The 27,996-nt window shown below is 32.4% G+C and overlaps 1 protein-coding gene across 12 annotated transcripts in view; it reads right to left on the reverse strand.

The window, feature by feature from the left end:
- The window catches only part of Patronin (patronin), a 49,623-nt gene extending 21,627 nt beyond the window's left edge, over positions 1 to 27,996 (reverse strand). For 9 of the 12 annotated variants that reach the window (XM_008194831.3, XM_064357155.1, XM_064357152.1 and 6 more), the window contains exons 1-9: positions 27,595 to 27,995; positions 16,264 to 16,359; positions 16,005 to 16,220; positions 11,813 to 12,040; positions 11,515 to 11,765; positions 11,361 to 11,464; positions 10,875 to 11,000; positions 7,495 to 7,898; positions 2,222 to 2,851 (exon numbers count right to left, since the gene is read on the reverse strand). In XM_008194831.3, coding sequence (XP_008193053.2) covers positions 2,222 to 2,851; positions 7,495 to 7,898; positions 10,875 to 11,000; positions 11,361 to 11,464; positions 11,515 to 11,765; positions 11,813 to 12,040; positions 16,005 to 16,220; positions 16,264 to 16,359; positions 27,595 to 27,711 — 2,172 coding nt within the window. In that variant the 5' untranslated portion in view covers positions 27,712 to 27,995. Of the gene's footprint in view, positions 1 to 2,221; positions 2,852 to 7,494; positions 7,899 to 10,874; positions 11,001 to 11,360; positions 11,465 to 11,514; positions 11,766 to 11,812; positions 12,041 to 16,004; positions 16,221 to 16,263; positions 16,360 to 24,052; positions 24,250 to 27,594 lie in introns of those variants that run through there. The other 3 variants (XM_064357147.1, XM_064357146.1, XM_064357151.1) reach the window with 3 other exon arrangements.

Below are 27,996 nucleotides of genomic sequence, written 5' to 3' on the forward strand. Positions count from 1 at the left end.
TTGCTAATTACGAGCACAAATACTTTCAAATGCGTTGCCAACAGACTCAGTATTTCTGGATCAGTCTGTATTATTATTATTATTATTATAACAAACTTCAGGATAAAATGAACTAGATTTAACAACAGATAATAACAGATGACTTAAAACGTAATGTATTATTTTTTTCTTTTATAACGAACTTTAAAGAATACAAGTGTTAAGTAATAAAGAAAAAAATCGTCAAAAAATGCAATATAAATATAAACTAGGTTTGCCTCTTTTGAGTACTTTATTTCAAAGGTTACTTGGCTAATAATCAGTGACATTTAAGGAATGAACTTCCGTAATGTCAACATCAACAAAAAAAATTTTTTTTGTTTTTCTGTGATCGTTTTTGCAAATTTTCACTCAATCTCTTTAAAGCAGTATAATAAATTTTAAAAAACTAAGCTCATAGAGATCATATAATTGTTGAAAAAGTTTTAAGTTGAGCCCCAAATTTACATTTATTTCGCCGACCAAAACCCTTCATATCTCAGAAACCATAAATACTTCGTTTTATTTTATACGTAAAGTAAAAAATAACTTGGTGTTTTAAGATAAAAACACTCAGACGATAAAATAGATGTCATAATAATATGCATTTGAATGTAAATGAGGTTCTTGATAGCCTAAACCTAGTCAAAAAAAAAAAATTTATTAATTCGAGAAAAAAGGTACACTTTATTTAACATACAAATTCTTTCTCTGCAACAACGTTTCTGAAATTTTGACAAAAATAACTTTATTTCAATTTATCTCGTATTCGGAAATTAAATTAACTGTTAACTGTATACATCTGATTTCTTACATTAAAGAGTCACTTTAAAAAAAGGTGCTGATAAATACTAGCTTTGGCTTTGTTTAAACTGTTATAAAAGTAATAAAGAGTTTTTTATTGGAGTTTGAAAGTGGATCAAAAGTGAAAAAGATATAATTTTCGATAGCAAAATATTATTAAAACAATTGCGTAATTAAAGACAATAAGTGTCTGAATTTTAGATTAAAATTTTTTCCACTAAAAAAATCATTTAATACTTCGGTAAATCAATAGAACTGTCATTAAGATTCACCGCTGATACATTTGGGCATAAATTGTTACAAAAGGTAAACTTTTCAATGTGTTTGTAAGCCTCAAAATTAGTAGAACGCTCTAAACATACGAATAAACATTTCCCGCCATTTACAGTTACTGTTTTCAACCTAGCTCAGTGGCGCCCCCAACGGTTATTTTAATACCGAATAGGAAACTTACGACACAACAAACTTATTTTGATTTTCTGAATTTGTTATAACCGGACATTGCTAACACTGAAAGATTTATTATTTACTTAAGTAGTTGTTTATTATCTACATAAACGTGATTTCAGTTCTGATGACTTGCACAAAAATTTCGGCAAAATAGTTTAATAGTAACAACCGAATTGTCTAAATTACATTGTTTCGACCAAATTCAAATAATTTAACTAGAAAATAAACCAATATTTTTAATTCTATTTTTGACCTCTGAAGTAAAGTCGGACAGTGCTGTTGTAAATACTAACTAGAAACGTCACATTTGCCTCTCAAAACACAAGGTGACTCCAGTTTATTCGACATTTAAAACAATCAGTTTAAAATATAGGTTTTTATATCGAAAAACTGAGTAATGTACCCAACATCATATACTCAAATCACAAACTACAACTGTTTAACCTATTGATAATAGCATTAAAACAGTGTACTAAAACTACTTCAAGTGTGTTTTCAAGTGTCATGTGATTAAAACTGTCTAAGTTATTTTGTTAACTTTCAATCAAAACAGTATAGCTAGAGAGTCATTACTTGCAGATTTCAAACTGTCAATTTCGCCGGTTAGGTTTCCGTTTCAAATCTGCTTGTAAATAAACTCATGCATTATAATAATAACAATAATGAAAAGGAGTTAAAAAGCATGCAAATCAGTTAAAAAAACACATCGACTGCGAACAAGCCCAGTTTTTTTCTTAATCGACCAAGAAAAAAACTTTCTTTTCAATCAATCAAAAGCTTCTAACTTAGCAAACAACCTCTTACCAATTCAGTTAGCTAAAAGACACACTCGATTAATTACAAACCATAAATAAATGAAAAGGGGACATTAAAAGCAGCGCAAATGACGAGAAGATGACAGATGAATACACACACCACAACCACACCGAAACCAAAACACAAAACATACCCTAGCCACTGCTTGCAGAAACGCCGCTTTTCCAACCTTCTGTCTTTGTTTGCTCATTGCTAACTCCACTCTCCTTTTCTCCGTCTCGATCAACCTCCTCTTCTCCTCCAACTTCAACCGCACATCGTTCAACTGCGCCGCATTCACTGTCCCATGACCCAGCTCACTCGCCCCATTGCTCTCGCCCAACTGTTGATTATTGCTGCTTTGTTGCTGCCACGTGGTGGTGTTGGGTAACGCGGCAAAGGAAGTTTTCTTCTCAGGGTTACCATTCGTAGACGGTTTCTTTGGGGAAAAGTCCTCCTTGTCGTGTTGCATGTAGACGAGTTGAATGGCACCACCCATCGCTCGCTGCTTATTCAACTCAGCAAAACTCAACCGATTGGTCAAATCGGCGGCGTCTACAACGTCCTTAATGAAATTTTCCTTGTTACGAAGGGAGATATCGTCGCTGCTGAGCTGCCGTTTCAGTTTGAATTTCTCCGTTTCGTCGTCGCGTTTTTCACAGCCGTTGTCGTAACCTAATTGGATCGAACCGCGAGCGTCCTGCAAGGAAGAACGCACAGCCGGGTTCTCAGTCGGGATCGGGAAAGAAGGCGCCGAGATTTTGCGGCCCACGTGCACCCCGACCTAAAAAAACACCAAAAATAGTTATCAAAAAATAAAATTATGAAACCAGTCTTTAATAACAAATTTAAAAGTTAAAATTTAAAAGTGTTTTAAGAGGCCATTACAAAGATTCGCACTGAAAAATCAATGTAAAAGTTTGTAAGAAATAACGCATAGATGCTTCAAAATTTTCTAATGGTGTTGTGACAACATGAAAATATCTATATTTCTAAAGTGATGTCCCAAATAAATGACAAAAACTTATTTGTTGACGTTAAAATTATTAGGACTCCTGAAGAATAAAACTAATTGGCACATTAAACGCACATCTTCTTTCGTATTTTAAATTTTTATTAGAATCACCACCTTCAGCAAAAATAAGTCTTATAAAATCTCTCAAAATTAAAGTCAATAAGTTAAGTGACACATAATTTCTTCCCGAGAATTTCAACACTATCAAATTTATTGCAAAAATTAATAATTATCTACTAAATTTAGTTAACAAAATTTTATATAATAACAATAACCAACCCAATTTGTTAAATAGTAATAAGTCTGATTTAACAATTTCTTCAAATTCAAATTCACCGTCTTTTAAATATTGTAAATTAATTAATATCCCTTTTATAAAAAAATGGTCAAAAAAAAACATTAAATTAAGTATTTAGCAAATTGTAGAAAGTATAAGTAACAATGTAAAACTAATCTAACAGCCTTAGAGTTATGTTAAGAAAACAAAACACGAATTTGACTTTGATGGTGTTGATGAAGAAACACATTACAAAAAAAGACTTACTTCCGAAATGATTCACATCCAAAAAAATAAAAATATTGGTGTTCATTCAAAACAGACACTGATAAACTTAGTAAAATTCAGAAATTTCTTAGTATGAAAAAGTAATAACATTACATAGTTATGGTCTGCACATTTTCAACGTGTTTTGTCTTGTTTTTTAACAGTTTTGTGACAAAGGTATTAATTATAACCTTTTTTTGAAGTGCATAAATAATTTATAACTAATTTTAATTAAATACTTAAAGCCTATGGGCACAAAAATAAAAGAGCCGAACTATTTTCGTTCTAACTGAAACAGAAATTAAACATTTTAAAACAACAATGACAAGTGTTGCTTTAAATATAAAACAAATATAATGTAAACCACAGAGCTAATTTATTAACATTGACCTGCTCATTTGCACAAAGGAAAGAAGAAAAATAGTAAAAATAATAAATAAAAATTTTGCAAAATATTTGTTTTGATAAGTTTTGTTACGTGGTAAACTTAACAGACGTATTTTTGATACACCCTGTATAGATAATTAAACGCTATTTTTATTAAAATATTAATCAAGAGATGTTCATTTTTGCCTATATCTACATTTCTATAAATAGAACTGAAGTTTATGTCGTTTTTGACTCAACATAGACTTTAGCTACCCTTACATATTCAATAATAATTAATTACGCTCTAAAAAAGCAGAAAATCACACAAAGTCCATAAAAGTAAAAATTTAACATTTCAGAAGAGAGCATACTCGTATTAGCTGATTCTAAACTTTAAAAACGCCAACGTCGTAAATTATTTTTTTAATTAGATTAATTTAATAATTTAAAATTATAAAATAGTTATTAATGATTACATCTGTCATTGAAAATATAGACGATATATTGGAAAAAATAAAACCTAATATTTTTATCTTGTCAATTGATTGTGATTGAAAACTGATTTATTTAAAATTGTAAAGTGACTCTTATTATTTATTTTATATTTTATTTATATATTTTAGATTGTTATGTATGAATGTATGTATAGGTTTTCTTGACTATTATTAATATAATTTTATTATTAATAATATTAATCTTTTAAATTTCAAATATTAACGGTCTTAAGATGTATAATGTCAAACGTTAAATCAGGATTAAATTCATTCAGGTAGAGGTTACCAGAAAACCACGTACTAATGTTATGTAAGTTTAAAATTGTTAATAATTTTAGAGTAAGTAACGAATTTTCTGTAGGTCTAATAATGGCGTAACGGTCGAAACAGCTGTAACATAATTAATAATAAATAAGATTAAAAAACCTTTGGTATTTTATTAAGTAATTAATTAACTCTTACAATGGAGCAAATAAACTTCTATGAAAGTATAAAATACATTAGGTGTTATTTTTTGAAGTGAATAATTAATTTAAACAACTAATTTTGAAAAAACTGCGACGTTGGCGTTTTTAAGTTTTTAAACAGCTAATAATAACCCCACTTTTATTACAAATTTTTTGGAGACTTTTGTCCCTATCTAGCAACAGCACTGAACTTTTTGCCACAAGGTAGAAATTTCTGCCCTAAATACCCTATCACAACGCCCTGAACGGGCAGAAATGGATATAAAATCTACAAAGTGAAAATTTTGACATTTCCAGATGATAACACAATTGCAATTTGCATTGCGCTTCCAAATTTTTGAACTTGAAATTTTTAAAATCTGAATATCTAGAAAGCCATGTCCACCTATGACAGTGCCCTCTGTTTTAAACGTTTTTGATTAAACCTTTTTAGTGATGCACGTTTCTAGACAAATACATTTCTGATAATGAATTTTTCTAGATCAATACTGTTCTGTTTTGAATAATTTTGTGAATGAATGTTTGTAGATTTGACAGTTTCTGTAGTCAATGTTTCTAGAGATGTCCTCTTTTGTCATTGAATTTTCTGGTAATGACCAGTTCTAGACGTGCATTTTGACGTCACGTCCGTGACGTTACGTGATCTTAGGTGAGCGGCGCAGTAGGCGAAAGCGAGACAATCGGCAACGAGCAGTGGCACGGGTCACATCGGGAGGCGACTTGATTTATTTAGAGTGAAACAAAATTATTAGTGCCGTTTAATTTATTCAGTTTGTTACTTGCTGTTGTCGCGAACGGACATGTCATCAATCAAATCAGAATATTATGGTTTAAGTTTTAAATTCGGTGGTTAGTGTATTTGTTAGTGACAATGGAATGGACTTTAAGGAGGAAACAATCCGAATTAAAGGGTACGTTTGCAGTGATTTATTTTTAGAAAATTACATTAAATTTGTAATATTGTTAACTAGTAATTTAAAGGCACATTGTTCTCATATCATTGTTTCTTCTATTGCAGTAGGTCCGTTTAAGAAGATGATGGCATCGGAACAGAAGATATAAAGGTCAGTGTATTTTTTTTTCATTTCTGGTTAATTTATTTTCATTGTCTTGCTACAAACTGTAGCAGACGTGCATTTTAATTATAATTTTAATTAAATATAAATAAAATAAAACACTCAAATAATTGCATTTTTTTTTCTATTTATATAGTGATGTGTTGAATTTATAACAGTTTGAGTGCCATATATTGTAACGTTTTGTGTATTCTTTATTTTGTATAATAATAAAAGTCGCTTGCTGTAAATAAAGCTTTTTCATTGGTTTTTCACGTGATATAAATTTTTATACAGCGTGCTCAAAAACTGGCGCACCAACTCAATGGTGTGTGGTAGAGAACTGGTTACATATAAAGGTAAAAATAGTAAAAAAATTCTTTGTATTAAAGTTATTGATAAATAACGGATTTTAGATAAATGATATGTGGCAACATTGTCTAACAGTCATGATCGCAATAGGATTTGAGCAACAATAAAAATAAATTATTTTTGAAACGGTTTCCTAGGAAATAATTCCCAGTGTTGGCACATCTACACATTCTGATTTTTTAGATAAATTTATTTTTTTTTAATTAAAAAAACTGCTAAAATCTGATAGTACATTTAAAAATAATTATTCATCGTTTTGTTACGGAACGATTACCTGGTATGAAACATAAGAATACAAAAAAAATAATGAAAACTAAAGAAGTTAACACATTAAGTTTGTAGCTCCAGATTTTTTAAAATATAACTTTAGGAATTTTTTCAACATTTTTCCCGTAATCTGCACTTGCTTCTCAATAATGTACTACTGAGTTGGTGCGCCAGTTTTTGAGCACCCTGTATTAAGTTTTTGGTGTTTCAAATCATAATTTTTTGAGTTTAGTTAGCGGAAACGAAAGCTCTTGGAACATAAAACAAATACCTGTTGAAAAAATCAACAACTAATGTCTTATTATGTACAAAACAATTCAAAAACTTGCAAATTTAATTATTATTTTTTCCAAAAAAAATCTTGTGGAATTATTAACCTTCACAGTTGCCTCCAAAAATACAGATTATATCGTTTATCTTTAATACTACTAATCCAATTTTTATAAAATTTAGCATACAATCGTTGTTTTAAACAAACATTTAACAATGCAAATTGTAAGGTTGTAAGGCATTGTTAAAAGGGGCTACTAAAGCCCCCTTGACATAAATTGTTTCATATTATTGAACAATATTTTTATCGAATAGAAAGAACAAAAACACCGTAAAACTGAATATGTCTCCTTTCCTTAAGCAAATTTAAATATGTCACTAATTTTTTCAAACAAAAAATCGTTGTACACAGTAGATGAGTTTTTTGAAATTTTGGAAAGTAAGGACGCTGTTTTTAACAGTAAAATATTGCTTGTGTTTGTCATATTATTTTGTTTATTTAGTACATGCTGTGTCTGAAAGTATCTTCTGTACCTTTTTCAACAAATAAAATTATTATTATTACTATTGTTACCTCTTTATCGGGATTTCGTCCAATGAAATTTAGATTATCCTGACTCCCGCCAAAATTCTCAATCGTAAGTTGTGAATCATCGCTGGTGGAATTCCTCCTCGACCTGCGTCCGGCAAAACTACTCTTGCGGTTCTCCTCCCAATTGCTCGGTTTTCCCGCGGCAACTTCGCCCCTCTCATCGGCTTTACTATCGTTGTTCTGTTTCTCTTTGTTCACTTTGAGTCTTCCGGGGATCAAAGGTTCGTCTTGGACGACCGAACGCAAAGTCGGGATGTTTTTACCGCGATGAACGACGAACGATTCTTCCGAACCGCGACGAAGACTGTCTTCGCTCATTTCGGAGACGCTCTGTTGCAATGAATTTGTTTTACGTAGTGCAACGTGGGTTGGTGTCGATCTCGTCACTGCGAATGCAATAAAAAATTAACCCTCACATAAAACATATTGGGCAGAAACCTCGATTATCCACCTCATTCTTTAATTCTCTGTGCAAAATTATTATTTTTTTATTTTTTTAAGTTTAATTTTTCTTTTCCCAAGTATGGAATTATGATTTTCCAATTTCCAACTGTTTAACGACACCAATGATGTCGAATCTTTTAATTTTCTTATTTCGAGCCAAAAAAAAAACAAAAAAATATAATTTTAAACAATCTCATAAAACAGAAAATTCGTAAAATTTCATCGATATAAAAAGTAAAAATGTAGAAAGTTATTTCAAAAATGCGTTATTTCTCACTGAATCTAGAAGAGATGTGACTGAAAATGTCACAAAATTCGAAATGTTTTGCAAAAACAAAACAAAAAATGTAATTTTTTCATATGATCAGCTGGTCCAATTTTAAAAATAAAAATGAAATCTAAAAATTTGTGCTTCCTCGTTAAAATAGAATTGCTACAAAATAAATCCATTCTTTCAAATAATTTTGCTGTAATTGAGAAAATAAAAAATAAATAAAAAATTTCTGAACCTTACAAACTGTTTATTATTTAAAGTGTCTCAAAATTAAATGCAATCCGATAGATTTTGAGTCTTTTACAAGAGAATAAGACTTTTTCTCATAGGTCTCTTATTTTCGCCGTAATCAGCGTTATTATTTTTTTTTTTCAAGCCTTAAAACTTATGCCATTTTGTAGTTTTTTTGCCGGTTTAATGGTAATAATTGACATTTTCCGCTAGCTCTAATAATTTCGCCATAATTGGCGGTTGAAAAGTAAAAATTTCAAAGTATTTTTTGCGTTTTTTTGAAAACTGTAAGACTTAAAACAAATCATCAGAATGCACTTTACATTATTTATCTTCTTCTGAGAACCCGGAGCCACACTGGGCAACAACTCCGGTTATAAAAGCAATTTTATTATTATAATAAAAAAAAATTAACTTGAAAACTCCCACGACATCATGGGTGAATCAGGCAAATTCTACGGTTCATTTTACGTATTATAATAGTTTTTGAAAACATTTGTTTTGAATTTTTGACATATTTATTTACGTGTATGGGTTTAGACCGTGTTTTTATAGCAAAAAAGGGAAATTCGAAATATTTAATCAAATCAAATCAAACAAAATTATATAAAAAATGCGTTATTTTCTCTAAATTTTGCCGAAAAGTACGAACATAGAATATTGCAATTGCAAATTACGTCAGCTAATACCTGTTTCTTTTTTAAATTAGAATATGTTTATTATTTTTACTGAATTAAGAGGAAAATTCCCTCAAAAACCTGTTCTTTTCATGAATTTTCATTGAGTAAGTTTGAAATATTTTAAAACAACTATCTACGCCCCAGTTTGATTAAAAATACCTTATTTTAATGATTACTTTCTTAAAAACTTAAAAAGTGTTAAAGAAAAAAACGACTTATTCCAGCTTAAAGGAACAGTTTATGCACCAGTTTGAAAGAAAACGATTCATTTTGGACAATTTTTTACCTAAAAACAAGAAACCTCGCTGCAGAAATCTTTTTTTAATAGTTTTAAACTAGTTGAAAATCCAAATTAAAACAAGACAAAGCATTCAATTTATTATATTATTTAAATTTTAAAGAATTTAAATCGTTCTTGATAGAAAAAAAGAGAAGAAAGTTTCAATAAATCTTTACAAAAAAAAAGAAGAAATTATCGCAAATTTTGACATACAAATATGTTTCAAACCCTAAGATAGTGTGGCAAATGCGTTATATTTTCTCTAAATCTGTGAAGGTTATTCAACGAAAACTTACAATTTCGAAAACTTTTGTCAAACATAGAAAACTGACAAATTAAAATAAAAAACCGTTAATTTCGCATGTTTTAATAAATTTATAACATTTTCAATCGACTTATTAAATTTAAAAAATGCCAAAACAGTTAAGACAGCTTTAAAATGTTGCCTAAAATGCGTTTTTATTTTCTCAAAACATAAGAAAGTTTTTCACAGTGAACGTTGTAAGTACATTCGGACTACTCTTTCGAAACAAGAAAGAAACAAGCAAAATTAATTAAAAAGTTCAGTTTTTGGCTAATTCCAAAGCAAAAACTTTGTCTTCCAATGTACCAAGTTAAGTAAGTCATAAACATAAATAACAGATTGAATTTCAATTAGATAGGATAATAAAAATGGACTTTCTATAAAATTTCAATTATTAATTTATAGAGCTTATTCCAAACCAGGTATGAACTGACATTGTCAAAAACAACTTAATTTTAGCATTAAACATATGTTTACTATTAAAAAAAATGCCCATAGGCGTCTTAATAAAATGTTTTTTAAACCCACTGTTAGTCTCTAAAAAATTATAATAAAATACGTAAGATAAATAATGAACAAATAGTAATATTTCTGTGTATCTTCGTATTCAAAATTTATTATTATTACAATGACAACAAAGTAAATTTTAGAAAAAAAAAATGCAGGCCCATGTATTTCATTATTTTATTATAATTTTCAACTTTCTTTCAAAACGAGTAGGTATTTAAAAAATACACTTATACTGTTTATATCAATTTTACCCAACTTTATGCACGCATATTCATTAATTATCCGGCTTGGATAATGTCTTGCCCACGAAGTGGGAGAATAATCGAGGTTCCACTGTACAAAATACAGAAAAAAGCAACAAAACTGATACTTACACAAAAATGACTGCAACAGAGTCAAATAAAAATGCAATAAAAAATAAAAAGCATAAAATGGTTTGATTGAAATTATGTACAAAGTAAAGAAAACGTCATGCAAGAGCGTCAGTCGTGTGAAGAGCCAACACTACTGCCACCAACAGTTGGCGACACGAAATTTCCCAAAATTCCGTGCCGCCACCCCAAAACTAAAAATAGTAAATTTGAATATAAATAAAAATGGTGTGCATGAATGAACTGTTTCTACATTCTGAGAGTTTACCTTGGAAGGCTGCGGATGCAGCGGGATCATCGAGTCCGCTGCGCAGATCCGGGATGGGTGTCATCACCGTCTGCAGTAGGTTTCGCTTATGCGCCACCCCGTGCTCATTGCGTGGGGGAAAACCCTCTGCGAGCGCACAAGTAGCATACAAGGAAACTTATTGTTAAATGTAAGTTTTCAAAATACGACTTGCAACACTACCAAAAGTAACAAGACTACCACAAAAACACCGATTGTTACTTTCGTGAATTGCACAACTACTCTACAAAATTCAAATCTTACCGAAATAAAACCACCACCACATTTGCCAATTTACCACAAAACCAAGCAAAAGAAACGTAAAGAAGCGACTACTCAAAATGTACCCAGCCAAAGTGAAAAATCAATTCCGCCTGCTGTATGTACACATTTATGCAAATCAGACGAGGAAAACTCAATAAGACATTGAGGTCACTAAAGGTCGCACAAGCAACACACTCAACTGACCGTTAAATTTATCCATTCCTGGATATCTCACGCACTTTGCGGGATGGATTTCTATCACGTTGAAGAGATCGGCAAGGAACACGATCAGATTATACCTCATGGAACTAAAACGAAAAAATCATTGATTTGTTCCTCCGATTCGTTTACAAATTACTCTCGCATGTATGTGAAGTCCTCGGGTTGAATATGAAAGATGGAAACCGGCAGACACCTGTTGCAAAAATCCTGCACCAAGCTAATGTTATACAAGCTGTCTTGTACGTTCCGAACGTAGGAAATCTTCAAGTCCGTCCAAGGCAACTCATCGGGACAGTAATACGATATGAGAGCAGCTAACGCAACGCCATCTGTGAGATCCTTAAGGTCGTGGACAGCGGGTAAGTCAGGCGGTTTCATTCGATCGCCCTGTAGTTAAACCATAATTTTTCCCCTTTTAAATTAAGAAAAATTACCGATCCTCCACCATTCGTCATTCCCGACTCCGTCTCCTGTTCGATCCTTTTTCTAAGAGCGTCGCAAGCGTGTGACATCCATACGAAAACGGCCTGTTCGTGATTTTCCGGGACCTGGAGTTGGCGTCCGTCGTTGAAGCGTTGAACGGCCGCAAAGACCCGATCCGAAGTGATTACTTCCCGGGCGTAAAGCACCATTATCGACTCGATGACGGCCATATGAGCGCTCTGAAGTCACATTATTATAATTAACCTTGTGAATCAATGAAACAATGACGAGACTTCTCAATAATTATTTTCCTATTTCACAGATTTATTCAATTGTGAACGCTGCAGACACAAAGCGTTTTCAATCAAGTTCGACAAACTTGGAAAAAGCCTCACTTTCCACCAAATTGGATAATTGTACATCGACCTCAATTTTGCAGACACGAGCCGATTTTGATAATTAGTGAAAATTGATCTTGCGACGATTATGCTGCGGTTTTTATAATTTTGTTAATTATTATTAGAGAACAGATCTTTTGGAACTTTCCTAACCCGTAACTTTTAACGACTTTTCTTGAAACTCGGAATTGATCTGTTTTGTTAAAAATGTAAAAATAATTGACACAATGTTTATTTCTCCTAAATTCCTAAATTAACTTGTATACTGAAGTTGCAACCTTGCTAATATTTTTCAATTCTTTATTATCACAATTTAATAGTTTTATAATTTAACATCGGGAGATTTCTTTCGATCTCATCATAGTTTCTTAGTATTTCAGAGTTTAGGTTTTTCAGTATTTCAGCTTTTCAGTTTCTTAGTTTCCCCATGTTTTATATTCAGTTCCCAAATTTATCAGGTTTTCATGGTTTTACTACTTTATAATTTCCGTTTTCCAATTTCTTAATATTCTTACTAAGCAACTGAATCGTTCATCCACTTAATTCTACAGAATTTCAAACTCAATGTTTTTTAATTTCTTGTATATCAGCTTTTTGGCTTCTAAGTTTTTCAGCTTTTCAGTCTCCTAGCGTATTGGTTTTTTGTTTTTAATTTATTTTTATATTTATTTATTTTTTTTGTTTTTAATTTATTAGCGTTTTTCTCTTTTCCAGTTCTATAACTTCTTCAGTTTTTTAGTTTTTCAGACATTTTGTTCTACAGAATTTTAATCTCAATATTATTCCGTTTTTTATTTTTCAGGTTTTTAGTTTTCCTGCGTTAAAGCTGCAGGGTGTATATTATACGTGTGTTAATTTTACCACGTAATAAAACTCGTCAAATACTTATTTATAAATTCTTATTTATAATTTTCAGTGTTTTCCTCCTTTCTTTTATGCAAACGAGCCGGTCAGTGTTTAATAATTAGTTTGTATTCATAGCAACAATTTTCATTGTTGTTTTAAATTGTTTAAACTGTCCGTTTCTATCACAACGAAAATATTTCAGTTCTTTTATTTTTGTACCCACAGGAGGGTACACGTTTCAGTATGTTATCTTTTTCCAAATTTTAAATAAATTTGCAAATTTTTTATTGAAATATTACAAATAGCAAAAATGTTTTATTAGATGAGTTCTGTTACCTGTTAAAATAAAGACACGTATTTCTGATACATTATGTACAGGGTGCTCAAAAACTGGCGCACCAACTCAGTGGTACGTTATTGAGAAGCAAGTGCAGATTACGGGAAAAATGTTGAAAAAATTCCTAAAGTTATATTTTAAAAAATCTGGAGCTACAAACTTTTTGTGTTAACTTCTTTAGTTTTCATTATTTTTTTATATTTTTATGTTTCATACCAGGTAATCGTTCTGTAACAAAACGATGAATAATTATTTTAAAATTTACTATCAGATTTTAGAAGTTTTTTTAATTTAAAAAAATTTAAATTCATCCAAAAAATCACAATGTGTAGATGTGCCAACACTGGGAATTATTTCCTAGGAAACCGTTTCAAAAATAATTTATTTTTATTGTTGCTCAAATTCTATTGCGATCATGACTGTTAGACAACGTTGCCACATATCATTTACCTAAAATTAGTCATTTATCAATAACTTTAATACAAAGAATTTTTTTAGTATTTTTACCATTATATGTAACCACTTCTCTACCATACACCACTGAGTTGGTGCGCCAGTTTTTGAGCACGCTGTATATTTACTTAAATGTCAGTTTTAATTTTTTTTATTTTTATTTTTCAGTTGAAAATAATAGTTGTATATTAAATTATTTTTTAAGGTTGCATTTTGAAAATTCTGAAAATTGCGATACCTAGTCAATCACTTTAAAAATTGACTTACTTTCTCACTTTTTTATTATTTTATTAAATAGCCCAACGAAATTAAAAACAGTCGGCCGGTTACTTGTTGAAATTATTAAACTCCCAATAATTTTTTGTAAAAGAGTTGTGGAAAAAATAGTGACAAATGAAGACAAAAGTCCAAAAAAATCTACAAAAAATAAAAATATTGATTGAATAAGAAAAAAAATAGTAATGCAGAAGTGCCTAATTTTAGTACTAGCAAGGGTGGATCTAGAAATTAATTTCGGGAGGAAGCCCTTCCAAAATTTTTTAGACACGTGACGGTTAAGCTATTGAATAAAACTTTTACTGACAGTATGTTAATATATTAAAAAAAATAGAAAAAAATAAGCTTCAAAAGACTTTGAACTAATTGGTGTGACAAAAATCACACTTTTTAAAAATATAAAAAAACTACAACATAATAGAACAGGAAATGTTTACCTACAATTGTTTAAGTTTAAGTAAGTTTAAATGATAAAAATTTCTAGACTTGTAAACATAAAATATAACTCCGTTGTATAACATTTCCAGAATTTTCCTACAATATTTCTTTAAGTAATAAGTTATTTATTAATTTATTTAAAAAAATGTTCATTAGGTTTAAATTTTATTTATAAAAAAATTAAAATTGAAGTTTGACGGTGGCCAGGCCCTCACCCCCCCTGAATCCACCGTTGTTTTTTAGACTGAAACAAACGAAAAACGAACAAATTTTACAAAAGCAACTTTAAAACAGTATTTAGGTTCAACAATTAGTTAACTTTTTTATGGTTTTTTTGTGTAATAGAGAATTTTAAGATTTTTATAAAACGTATTTCGTTTAGTTTGTTTTTATAATGGAATTTATTGCAATAAAAACTGTATTTTTAATTTTTCTTGCTCTAGGTATTAATAAATATGTATCCTAAATCACCAGATTTTAATACTCAATTTCAGGTTTTTACAACTTTTTTTGACACCTTAATAGAGGTCTCTCTCTAATTATAATCAAAACATTATTTTTTAATGAAGTTTAATTTCATTAATAAAACCCAGACCCAAATCCTAAATCGGGCCCTATCAAACAATTTTTAGCCCATACCTCAATACGTCCCTGACTGCACCTCAAATTAAGTAACAAAACACCACAAGACCGTTCCTCCTCACTTACCCCGAAATCAATCAAGAGTGACATTTTTACGACAGCTTGAGTGAATTCCTACATTTGTAACTTAATTTTCAAAGCGACCGTAAGAAAATTCAGTCGTTGTGGTGGTATTTCCCTCCGACTTTCTAGAACCAGTCTAATAAAATTTCCCAACAGGATTATTTTTATTAAACTTGCTCGGCAGCAATCCCATCTACGCCGCGCAAAAATTATTTATCGTATTAATTAATAACAACAAAGTCCAATTTCAATGTTGGAAAAATAGCAACGAGCGAGCTTTTAAACGCAATCAGGAATGCAATCGATTGTGTTGCGGAGAGGAAGGAGAAGTCAATCTTCTCTGCAGGTTGTATAAAGTCTGGAAAAATGTCGAGTCGATGACTTTGCAAAATATTCCGTTCTTGTTACAAAAAACATAAAGAGGCGTTAGACTTGTCAAGGGTACTGTGTCGTGTACTTGGCACAAATTTCGGCATAATGAATATTTTTAGTGTTGCTTCAAGCTAACTTTTGCCCACAAAACTGGGCTTAAATTAGCTGAATACAAGTAAGTAAATAAAACAATTTAAAATAATTATAGAAAAAAAGGCGTTTCACGGAGCAGTAACGCTCCACTTCGCCTCAATTACAACTCGTAACAACCGAAAATTACCATTTTAACGATCTCGTAACATCTTCATAATTGGTCAAATTACCAAAAACCGTCCAGGATTTATTTACCGCGCGATAATTTATTACAACCACACTCACCATCCGCAGCGGATTCGTCTGTATGAGGGTGGTTTCGGTCATTTGGGCGTCGGACGGTTCCGACACGTAAACCCCCTTCTTGGCCAACGTCTGCAGAATCGCCGAATGGTTCAAATTGTGATAATTCGGGTCCGAGTAGATGTTCCCCAAAGCCATGCAGTAGATTTCGGCGTTTGCAAGAATTCGCACGATTTGGGGCTTCAGACGTTCCTGGTTCTGTGATTGGATTAGAGACGAACAAATTTCTGCTCAAACTCACCTCGTGATCCCGGTAAAAGGGCTCTCGCAGGTTCTCGGGCACTTTGTTGTTGAAGGCCTTCGAGAGCAGCCATTTCACGGACGCCCGCTGCTTGGCCTGCAAAAAATTGCAATTTTCATTAAACTGCGATATTTGGCAAGGCCAAAAGACCGGGTATTGGATGGCATGTGTCAGTATTGATCTGGACTAAAAATATTTTCGGATAACCTAGAAATACGTTCCACGATCGAATTATTAGTGCAACAAAAAAAAGTTAATTTGTATAATATCGACAGCTGTAACACTTCGAATGCTAATGGAGTTAACAAAAACTTGTGTAATTAAAGGAACTCGAGGTGTATTTTTATAATATGAAAAGTAGATGACCGATCGATCATTTTATTTCTTGTCACCACGAATGTGCTCGATTTACATTACAGAACAATGAACTCTGGATGAATTTATATGAAAAGTTCCAGAGAAAAGTGTGAAGATTCATAACTCAAAGAAGAAAGTTTGCTCATAAAATGTTTCAAGGAGTGACAGATTGTCCTTTTTTTATTCCTCAAAAATAATTTCCCTTCTCCAAATTCGATTAGAAGATATCTTAGATCTAATCTCTTATTTAAATATTGACTACTTTCTCTTTTATCCTTGTGCCATCAAACCAATCAGATGCGTCTAAAAATAAAGCAACGTGTGAACCGGGGTTATACATAATTCAAGCCGCGTCTATCTTTAAATTGGAAAATGATTTATTTTCTGTTGGATAATTTTTAACAAAAAGTATTTTTTCCATTCCATAAATACTTCAAATGAGAAAATAAATTTTCACAAAACCTTTCCACTCCAGCCACATTCCACATTACCTATTTTAACAAATCATTCACTGCCCAACGGTTATAATAGTATAGTTAATTGGATCAGAAGATAACCGTCTATACACAAATGCTCATCATTAATTGCCGTGAAAATATTACCATAGTCGTGTTATCCAGCTGCTTGCATATAAATCCGTGTTTTGCCTTAATGGATTAACCGACGAGTTATTATTATTTAAAAAAACCTATCATTTTTCCAGACTTGTTTGTGCATTTTCATGACTCGAACCAAGCGAGTTGTTGGCAACTTTACCATGGAATTATGCGGAAACGGTGCGAGCATCATGGGCGTAGACAAGAGAGATTCAAAGATTTATTTCATTATTAAAACGTCTACTAACTCAAAGAACAGACTCTAATTGCCGTTTCCGCCTCATTTCAATTGAACCCCTCTTTTTTAAACAACGTCAAACCCTTTCTTAGTGCTTGTAAGTTCCATTTGTTAAATGAAACAGGATATTTCGTGTCGCTGGGCAAGAAGCCGTTTCGATGTCGTTTTACTTACTTTGCACAAAATCTGTTTACAAAGTTTCAATTCGAGCAGAAAATATCAGCGTCTGGAGAGACCAGGAAGAAGTAACGTGAGAATAGAACGAGAAATGCGTTGGCGAAGTTCCATCATGGATGATGTTTTTCGTTTCAACTCAAACATTTCTCATTACAAGCGGTGTGAAATGTTGTAAATGAGTTAAGTTAGGTGTGCCGAGTTGGCAAACGTTGAATAACACAAATTGTAGTGTTTGAGTGTTTGTTTTAACACAAAAAAACAAGTACGAAGCTGCCAAAGCAAGGTGAAAAGTCGGATTTTTTATGAAATGTATTTAATAGTCATTTAGTAACTGTGATAGAATTATCCCCCCAGTTCCCCAGTTCTAAGAAATTTTCTTGAATGAAAAAATTATTAGCTAATTATAGCTTCTTTACTTCAAATTGTATTTTTTATTACCTTAAAGATTTTTTGTATGCGTAATAATGTAGAAAATTACAAAATCAAGCTACAAATGTGCCTATTTAAGGTAGAATAGAATAGAATAGAATTTAAGGTTGAATAATTAATACAAGAATCCAACAATCCGTTGTTGTTTTGTAGCATTCAGCTTTTTTTCTTCGGGAACTCTCGCTTGTAGGTAAGTATTCTTAGGTTCTAAATGTGCTTTTTTGGTTGTTTACTCTGTATTTTTGGCTTTGTATTTTTTGTGTTTATAGAAGAGTTGTCATATTTGGATTTTACACTTACTTCTTTTTATGGCAAACAAAATTAGTGAAATCAAACAAGTTCTTAGATTTTTCAGTTCCCAATCTATCAAAAACTTACACAGTTTCTTTCTCAAAGTATGTATAATGTATATTCCATGCCAATTCATATTAGAATTTTGCAATAGTGAATTTGATTTTTTTAGAGTGAAATGGAGCACAAATTGGGAGTTTTTCTGGTGGATTTTCCTAGCTCAAAATTTGTCGCTGGGATTTAGTTTAACACAGAATTCTTTTTTGTACAGAAACTCTCAATTTGTGCTTTATTTCACTCATCATCAAACTCATAATCAAATTATCTTTTTGTGCCATTTATTTTTTCACCAACTACAATGGAGTGCCGAAAATGCATCAAAATCAGTTCGTTATATCCGAAGTTCATTACAAGGAATAAATTAAATACAGTGTTTTTTAGCAGTTATTTTTACTGTAGGTACATTTGAAATAAAACGAAATAAATAATAAAGTACCTATTAAAAAAAACATCATTCCTTTAGAAAACAGAAATATGTATACTGTGGGAATTTTATAGTTGTGCTAATATTGTAAAGGGTAATAGTAGAGCGCAAAAGAAGTAAAAATGACTCAAATTACATTAACCGAATATTTATAATTTCTGAGATCTAGAGAGTTTTGGTCGGCAAATAAATTTGAGACCAACAAAAATTTTAAATCAATCTGGTCTCTGAGGTCTTCAAAATCTATTACATTGAGTTAAAAAAAAGTCACAGAAAAATGTAAAAATTATTCACTGTTTTTTTTAGCGAAGATACAACTGAATTTAATTTCTTCAAATTTCTATTAGCCATGTAAACTTAAAAAAAAGTAAAAAAAAAGTGCAAAAGACGCAAACCTAGTTGATATTGCGTTTTTTGACGAATTTTTAGACGCTGAAGTGGAGGTTACACCCTTTATATCTCAAAAACTAGTAAAAAAAGTAAAAATTCGGATAAAGCAAGTCGATTTATTTTTACTTCTTTTGAGCTCTACTATTATAAAATAATTGCACAACTATCCAATTCACACTGTAATTATGTATAAAAACAGACGTTTTTATAGATTAAAATGTTTTTGTTTAGTAATTCATTAATGTAATTAATCTGTGTAATTACACTTCATTTGCTGCTTTCAAATCCAACATATTTCTCAAAATTCAGTGAAAAGTTCGTTATAAACGAAAAATTGCATTACATTTTAAGTCAAATTTAGTTCGTTATATCCGGAAGTTCATTATAAGCGGGATCGCTATAACAGGTACAAAAACACATTGAGATTATGGAAAGATATTCTGTGCTCGAAAAATATTTCGTTATAGCCGGAAGTTCGTTATAACCTGACTCCACTGTATGACTCCACGAGAGACGTATTTACCATTTGGTTGTGAAATTATTGCGTAATTTTTTTTCATTGGTTGTAATTTTAAAGACCGACCTATCCTTAGGTACCTTTAATAAAAAATGTAAACAACAAGAAATATTTTCCTTTGTCCAAGACCAACAACCAACAAAAATTAATATAAACTGCGGTAAGAATAAGGCTTGGAACAAATTTGCATAAATCGTTCCTGACCTACTAATGAATCTATCCTCAAAGTTCATTCCCTCATCCATAATAGCACCTCATTTCCCATTACAACCCTTTAAAACTCGTTTAATTTCAATAAAGCTTCCAAACTTGTAAAATAAAAGTTCAATCACACGGCCCTTCGAGATCAACATCCTCAACAATTTCGGCGACCCACATTCAAAATAACTAGCCGCTTACATCACACTTTTCCACAATTTGACGTAACTATCGGTGCGTTTGAAAAGTAGACATTGCGTTGGCAAATTTCACTTGAAAGGACAGGTTGGGAATTGGTGGGCGAACTACCGACAAATCGTCATCAAACTATGTTTTCCTTTCGGTTTCAACTCGATTATTTAGCACGTGTGGGTCGATACGACCTTTGGGAGTACCATATGGTCGAAGCATACTGATCTACGCCCAAGGCACTTGCACGAGAAATCAGTTTTCCAGGGTGAAAGCAAAAGAAAAACCAACGACAAGGGAGTACATGACTGGAATTCGGTGGAGTTTTTGTAGTAGACAAGATTTGACCCAGTGGCTGTCCTTATTTGGAGACGAGTCGGATCGGAATTTTACTTGTTTGTAAACAAGAAGAAAACGCTCAACACCGAAACTGGTGTTATGGACCTACTTTGGGAGAAAACGTCATGTTGAGTTTAGACGAGAAGACGTGACTTGGAATAAATTAAAACGCGAAAAGTATTCTATTGTGTTAATTAATAACAATGAGAGAAACAAGACGTCTAAATCGGAAGATTGCTTCCATCAAGACGTTACTTTCCTCAAACTAATTCCGCTCTGAACAACTGTTCAATTCGAAACGGCACGTTTAACACAACGACTTCCTTTTTTACGTTACCATTGCATCATTCAGCAGCCGCTCGAACTGTCCATCTCATCGAGAGTGAAAATTGCGAATAAACGAAAAAACCACGCTTGAAATTAACCGCAGAAATAATTCCTAGTGCGTACACGACCTTGTCGAGAACTCGGACAAATAATTTCGTCGTTTCGTCAATTTATAGTCAAGGAATGGTGCAAGCATGGACCATTTGCCTCCGCATTACCGGAAATATCCAAAGATTTAGAAGACGAGTTGAAACACTTTCCGCACGACTTCCATGCAACCGTTTCTTTTTCTACCGTCGACCTTCAATACCAGTACCGTAATTATTGTTATTACGGCCGCCAGAGATGGATATCCTTCAAGCGCAACTCATGTTGATGAAAAAACCGAAATAATACCACCTGTTGATGTGGAAAAGGGAACGAAACCTCAGGAATCAACGACCACCCTGGGGTTTCCTCTTCTCAACGACGAAATAATTGCTCCCTGATTGCCACGATTTCACGCTAGACTTGATCCCAAACAATTTTCAAAAAACTAACCGAACCGCTGCTTAAATTGCTCGAAAACGAAATGTTAATCCGATAAATTTTAGCGCGTTTTGTTTGGTAGCAGGATTACCTTGCAAGTCCTTAAAAATGCGAATTGCATTCGAGATATTTCCTGGCACTGTTCCAAGTTAAATGGAATGTTAAATGTTTGCACACCTTGCCATTATTCTGCAAACTGGGGTCAAGTTTAATTGGCAATGGCCACATTTATGGCCGGAGATGTGCAGTTTTAAAATAGTAATTCCTCTGTCTGACAGTCAACAGTCAAGAAAATTGCTTTCATTGAATTTCATCTATTATATGACAATATAAAAAAAACAAGGCAAAACCGCAAATTGAGTTCATATTTGATCATGATCCAGTGACTAACATAATCTTGCAGAAACCTTGTCCATATCAAGCCAAGCGCGACAAAACTGACTCATCTTCATTTTTTCCTATTCTTTCAGGTGAGTGTAACATATGGCATCTGGGGGTAAAAAATGCTACAAACATCTAACCAGTCTCGTAAACAACTGGCTTTTCCTGAGAACATAAAAGTCCCCAACGGATTTATCGTCGTTTTGTGTCGGTTATGTGTATATAGGAAAGGATGTTTAAAATGTTAAACACGTGTCGGGCACGTTTTACAAAACAAAACATAAAACTGATGCTTGAAACATTGTTTCATTTTCTTTGCAGCTGATGACAAGTGAGGTTAATTAACCCGAGGCTGTGTTAGGTCAGGAGAACGGCAGAAACGTCCATAATTAGACTGAGTTGCTACTGGAGATACGCACGTAGACAGGACTACGGATATCGAAAGGTTAGGATGTGAAATGACGTACAAATAAAACGTTCCCGTTCTCAATAGTTGGTTAATGTCGCCAGAGAGCGCAGTTCTTCCATTGTCATCAAGTTTTTAGAGCAATAAATTTGAAAAAATGGTTGTATTTATATTACGATTAACACAGCAAACAAAAAATACAGGCATTAAATTTTCAATAGTAAGACATAAAGGTAATGTAAAATTTTTATCGTAAACTACTATATTTCAAAAATTTCAAACTTTCACCATATTTTCAAAACGCTGTGAATACAGTTACAGAGGCAAACAGAAAATGTTAAGAAGAAAGTTGTAGAGAATTGAATTTTCTACAAAAAAATCCGCGACACCATGTCCCTATCTTTAACCATTTAGTCCCTACAGTCGCTCAAAGACGCTCAAGCCACAGATTTGCTTCATTTTGTGGGCGATCAAGTATTGTAAAGTTAATTTGTACCTAAACCGTTGAAGATAGAAATATGGTATCACGGACTTTTTTGTAGAAAATTGAATTCTCTACAACTTTGTTCCTTGCACTTTTTTTTTATCTTCAACCGTATTCGCAGCGTTTGTAAAAATATAAAGTGGAACGCAAATTGATAATTCTTTGCGCACCGTCGCATATTTATCAAAACGCTGGAAATACGGTTGAAAATACAAAAAAAGCGTAAAGAACACAGTTGCAGAGAATTAAATTTCCTATGAAAAAGACGGGGACACCATGTTTCTATTTTTTACACTTTAGGTATAAATTAACTTCTCCATCTTAAACCGTATTCGAGACGAAGCGCAAATTTTATAATATAAATCATCATGTTTCTTATGAAAATTCTAGTCGTCAGTTTTTTTAGTCAGTTAAGGGTGCAGTTAAACATTTTTGATTTTTTTCCAAGTAATTGGTGAATTTAAATTAATTTAAAGCGATTTGTCAAACTTTTTTTTGGTTCAGAAAATCCAGCAATTTTGTATCTCGTTTCGTCTCCTCTGTAGACACTTTCCACACAAAAACATACATTATTATTGATCTAAAAGACTCGTAAAATTCCCTATTCGATAGTCGGTCTACCAGTCACGTTTTGAAGCCGTGCCAAATGGGCCAATCAGTCCAATCTTGTAAAATATTTAGCTTCGATAGTCTTTAAAACAGAAAAAATAAGCACTAATTAATTTATTACCTTTGGAGCGCCATAAAAACGCCCACACTAATCACCCAAAAAAAAACATACGATGACAATACTTTTATGGTCACCTCCAAATAAATCTGATTTATTCGACTTATTTGAGTTAATTAGATGGTACTGCTAATCCCGAAACTATTAAAACAAAGAGTAAAATAAATTCCAAAAAGCAAGAAGATGCAAAAATAGTAAATTTAAACAATTATAAACACATGTGCAATTGCGTCAAGGTCTGTTATAAAGTAAGTAAAGTTATGGAATTTATTAGCGTAAATGGTGATCAGTGGCCACTCGTGTGTTCCAAACTAACATATCTTGAGTACTTAATTCGAAAGTGTCTCATCGCTTCTTCTAATAACACTCATTTGCTATCAATTTTCGTGATTCCAGTTTTTGTGATTAAATCAGCGCTAAATAACTTGCCTAATCTTTCAATTAATCTCCGAGATTAAAAGCCACTCATTCTCGCCGTGAGATGAACCCGTCAGTTCATCAAACCCTTGAGTTTAAAACGAGAGACACCCGAAAAATTTTAATAAGGCAAAGCCGGCAGTCAACACCGCACTTCCTCAAACCCGTCAACCTGATAAATATTTACGATATTTTCAAGCGTATAATTAACGTTTGACTTTCTTCAATTCTCTTGTATTAATCGCGTGGATGGCCCAGATTCGCTAAACTGGTGTATACCATCACCGGAACAATAATAAGGAAAAATTCATTACGGAATAAGTAACCAGCGAGACTCCCACAATGTGCTGGTCGTTCTTCTGGTGGTACCCATCGTGGTACTCCGATAACGAACTGACCGTTGTCACTTGTAAAACCATTGTTTTTTTGGTATTTTTTTTTTATCTCACACAACACTCCGCCACTGGCTGTGTAAAAACATTACGACGCAACAACCACGACGACTACCAACGATTGACTGAGCACGGAATGCGTGGTCGTGGTCGAACCTCTGGTGCTGGGATCATGTTGATGATGATGATGTCGACGGGGACCGGCTGGAAAATTGAGCGCACGCCACTGAAATTGCGAAATTGCGACATCGGAATTCGACATTTTCTCTCACGATGAGAAAAAAATGCACTTTCATCCATCAAAACGCGCTGAAGGAAAATGCCAACTAAAATGTGGTGATAAACTTTGTGGGAAAAGTGGGTTAAGTACAAGGTGATCCAAGGGTGTACAATTTTCTTGCTATTTGAAATATTGCCATGTGGTTTTCATAAATAACTAAAAATGTTTTTGTTATACACAGAGTGGTGAACCAATGATATATTTTTTAATGGAACATATTATATATTTTTGCATAATTGGGTTCTACGTGAAAATATAATAGACCTTTGTAAAAACTATTATAGGTCCATTTATATTTTTGTGTTGCAAGTTTGTCAAAAATTATTCATAGGCGACTCTGCAGTGATTTTTCAAAAGCTGGTCTGTTTTACAACAAAAAGTTGAATAATTCCGAAACGAAAAGAGATAGACCTGTAATAATTATACAAAGTTGGATTATTTTTTCACATCAAATCTGATTATGCAAAAATTTATAGGGTGTAGCACGAGAAAGTTATAGACCGATTACACACCCGTGGGTCACCCTGTATATAGAAAAATATTGCAAAAATTTTAAGTGATTTAATTCCATGCCGATGGACAAGTCTTCCGCTGGCGAGTTTTTCAAACCATCGGTAAGCAACTTTTTGTCGCGTTCTGCACACAATTTTTTCGCACATTAATTAGACTTAATAACAATTTAATACTCTAATAACCATACATTTTAATAACCATCAAGTCGATTATGTTATTATAAATTTGAATCCATGTCGAAGAATTAGAAAAAGAACAACAAGTAACACAAATAATAAAAAAGCATAGACTTGTATTTTCTAATGCTTCGAGCTGCACCTCATAAAGTACAAAAATTTTATAAATTCATCTCTGCTTTCTAACATGTAATAATAATTTAGAGAGCAACGTGGTAGAAGCTTCTAGCTATTTAAATTTCCTTATTACATTTTATTTACACTGCAACTATGTGAAGCAATTATTTCATCCAACACAACAAACGTATAAACTCGAAGGCCGCCTCGTTCATATTCCAACCTACACGAAAATATAAAATTGGAAAAACTGTAACAAAACAACTTTTTCTGTCGAAATCAAAAAATTGTTTACCCAGAAAACGACTAAACTGCAAAGTACTCAAATAAAATGATACATTTTAACAAGCACTCGAATCCCAAGATTTACATCATCATGATAAGAGAGAAAAACTGCAGTGAAATTGGGTCAATATGTAATTAAGTTTTCGTTCGATAAACTGCAGCCAAAAAAAAGAATCCTTTCTGTAAAACGTTTCATTAATGTCAATAATTAAACGTAGCCCTCGTTTAATTAATAAGTCAGCCTTTCCAAGAATAATGCAACCTGACACCGAATTTTTATATACAATTTTATAATAATTATAGTATGTAAAATTTCTGTCCAAATACGAGATTCGTTATATATTTAATGAAATTTGTTTTTTTGTAGTAGATTTAAAATGAAAGAGGATAATCATTTAAATTGAAGTAAAATTGAAACACATTCCTTGTTTTTCTAGTTTCTGGTAGTTTAGAAAATAAAAATCGATAAGTAAATCAATTAGTAATATTATTTTTTATCTCTTATTTCTTACGTCGTTAAACAAGATCAAGAATTTTTAGTTTCCACTGTCTAATTTTGATACTGTTAAAGTCTTTAATAATTAAAACTTGTGTGAACAATTATTTTCATACATAATTTTTTTGTCCCGTCCGTTATGTGTAAATTAATCAGAAGTCGTTACACATTGCCCTGTTCTTGGGTTTCGTGGTTTCAAAAGCTTCAGTAAGTTCCACCTTCAAAAATATTTGTTGGAAGTACTGGCTTTTAAATTAGCAGATTTTTTTTACGATTATTCAACAATAAAAATATGAGATTTTTTTGTGTCCCGTCCGTCATCAATTTGTATTTGTAGTACCAGTGTTACTGGTACGAAGTTCCTATATTGAAGAATCCACTTCTACTGATACTGTTCACAACAACAGAAAATAAAATCTAAAAATTAAAATGAAATGGCTTAAATGTTACTAAACCAAAAATAATAGAAAAAAAGTAACAATTAATCGTAGCTCTCGTTTAAATAACTGTTACATAAAAAATAATTTCGTAATAACACAATGCTCTCTATCAGAGAAATTAATTGGAGTGACTAATTCGTAATAACCTTTTCTGGAAATATTGACAAAATATTACGTTATTTCAGAAAACAATGATATTCGTCATGTCCGTAATTTTTTATAGCAGATGATAATATGAGCTTTGTGATACTTAAGATTCACAGATAAGGTAGTTTTCTAACTGCAAAGGCAGGAAAAAATTCATTTTTCCGATTTTTTCGATACATAAACACATTTTAATTCGGACACTGGCGACAGACAGTATTATAAAAACTTCCATTGTCCAAATTCATATTCTTTGTATTTGTGTTTTTTGTAACTAATCTGAAGTAGAAAATAAGGAATATACCTAATGCAATATTAAATAAAGAAGTCATATTATTATGCACCTAAAAACCTTGTAATTTATGCTCATGTGAAACGAATTTAAACAATGAAATTTTTCCACAACTCAAACGGCAAGCTCCAAGTGACAAACGGCAAAACAAATTTACAATAGAAAGTAGCAAATCGAGAGGGAGTATAAATAGCAACATTTTGTCTCGGTATTGATTTATGAATGGTTCCAAATCATTCAATCGCAACATTGCGGAATAAATGACAAATACCTTGGCCAAATCTGGAATTTACTAATAATTATCCCCAGTATATGATATGTAATTCATTATAATTACAGATTTTTCCGCCAAATGCTTACACAAATATTACAGAACATAAAACGATAAGCAACTATTAAAGAATCTAATTAATTCGACTGTAAATTAATTAATTAATCAACGAGTAATTTGATCGCCGTCTCGCTACCAAAATATTCACCACAAGGTAATTAAGTTTTTCCAGGTCCTTTTGACTGTCACAACGTGTCAAAACTGACAAATATATGCCGGCCACGTGACACTGACAGTTGGCCATTCAAAAATCGTGACGTCACTCGGGTCATTCCTGTATAAATAGGCGTTAGTCAGAGAATTCTGTATCAACGTGTGGGTTGGTCGTAAGTTGACAAATTAGGCATTCATGGACGCAACGGGGACGGAACAGCTGATCGGGGGGCTCACCTGTTTGGTGTCGTCCATGTCTGGGGGCTGAGGGGTGCCGCCGTCGGCGACCGCTAGGTCTCCGCCACCGTCGTTGTTAGAGTTTTTTGTGAAAATCCTCGTTAGTACACTCCACATCCACGGTAAATTCCCACAGAAATATTACTTTGATCGCCAATGTCATCGCCCAGCCTACGCAGCTACGAGGCGCCTCTGACACGGTTTTGCACTGATGCCGGGCCTGTTGACGCGAAAACTTAAAACTACTGGCTATTTACAAAGTGCTATCACTCATTTTTCGATTATTATTACACGTAATTGCGCTTTTAGTCACTATTTTACTAATGTCTTTGCATTGACATAACGAAAACCTACGTTACACTACAGCGCCACGGGCGGCACACGACCAAAACACGCTCCGAC

Source organism: Tribolium castaneum, chromosome 5, assembly GCF_031307605.1.
Source record: "Tribolium castaneum strain GA2 chromosome 5, icTriCast1.1, whole genome shotgun sequence".
NCBI classification, from domain to species: Eukaryota; Metazoa; Arthropoda; class Insecta; order Coleoptera; family Tenebrionidae; genus Tribolium; species Tribolium castaneum.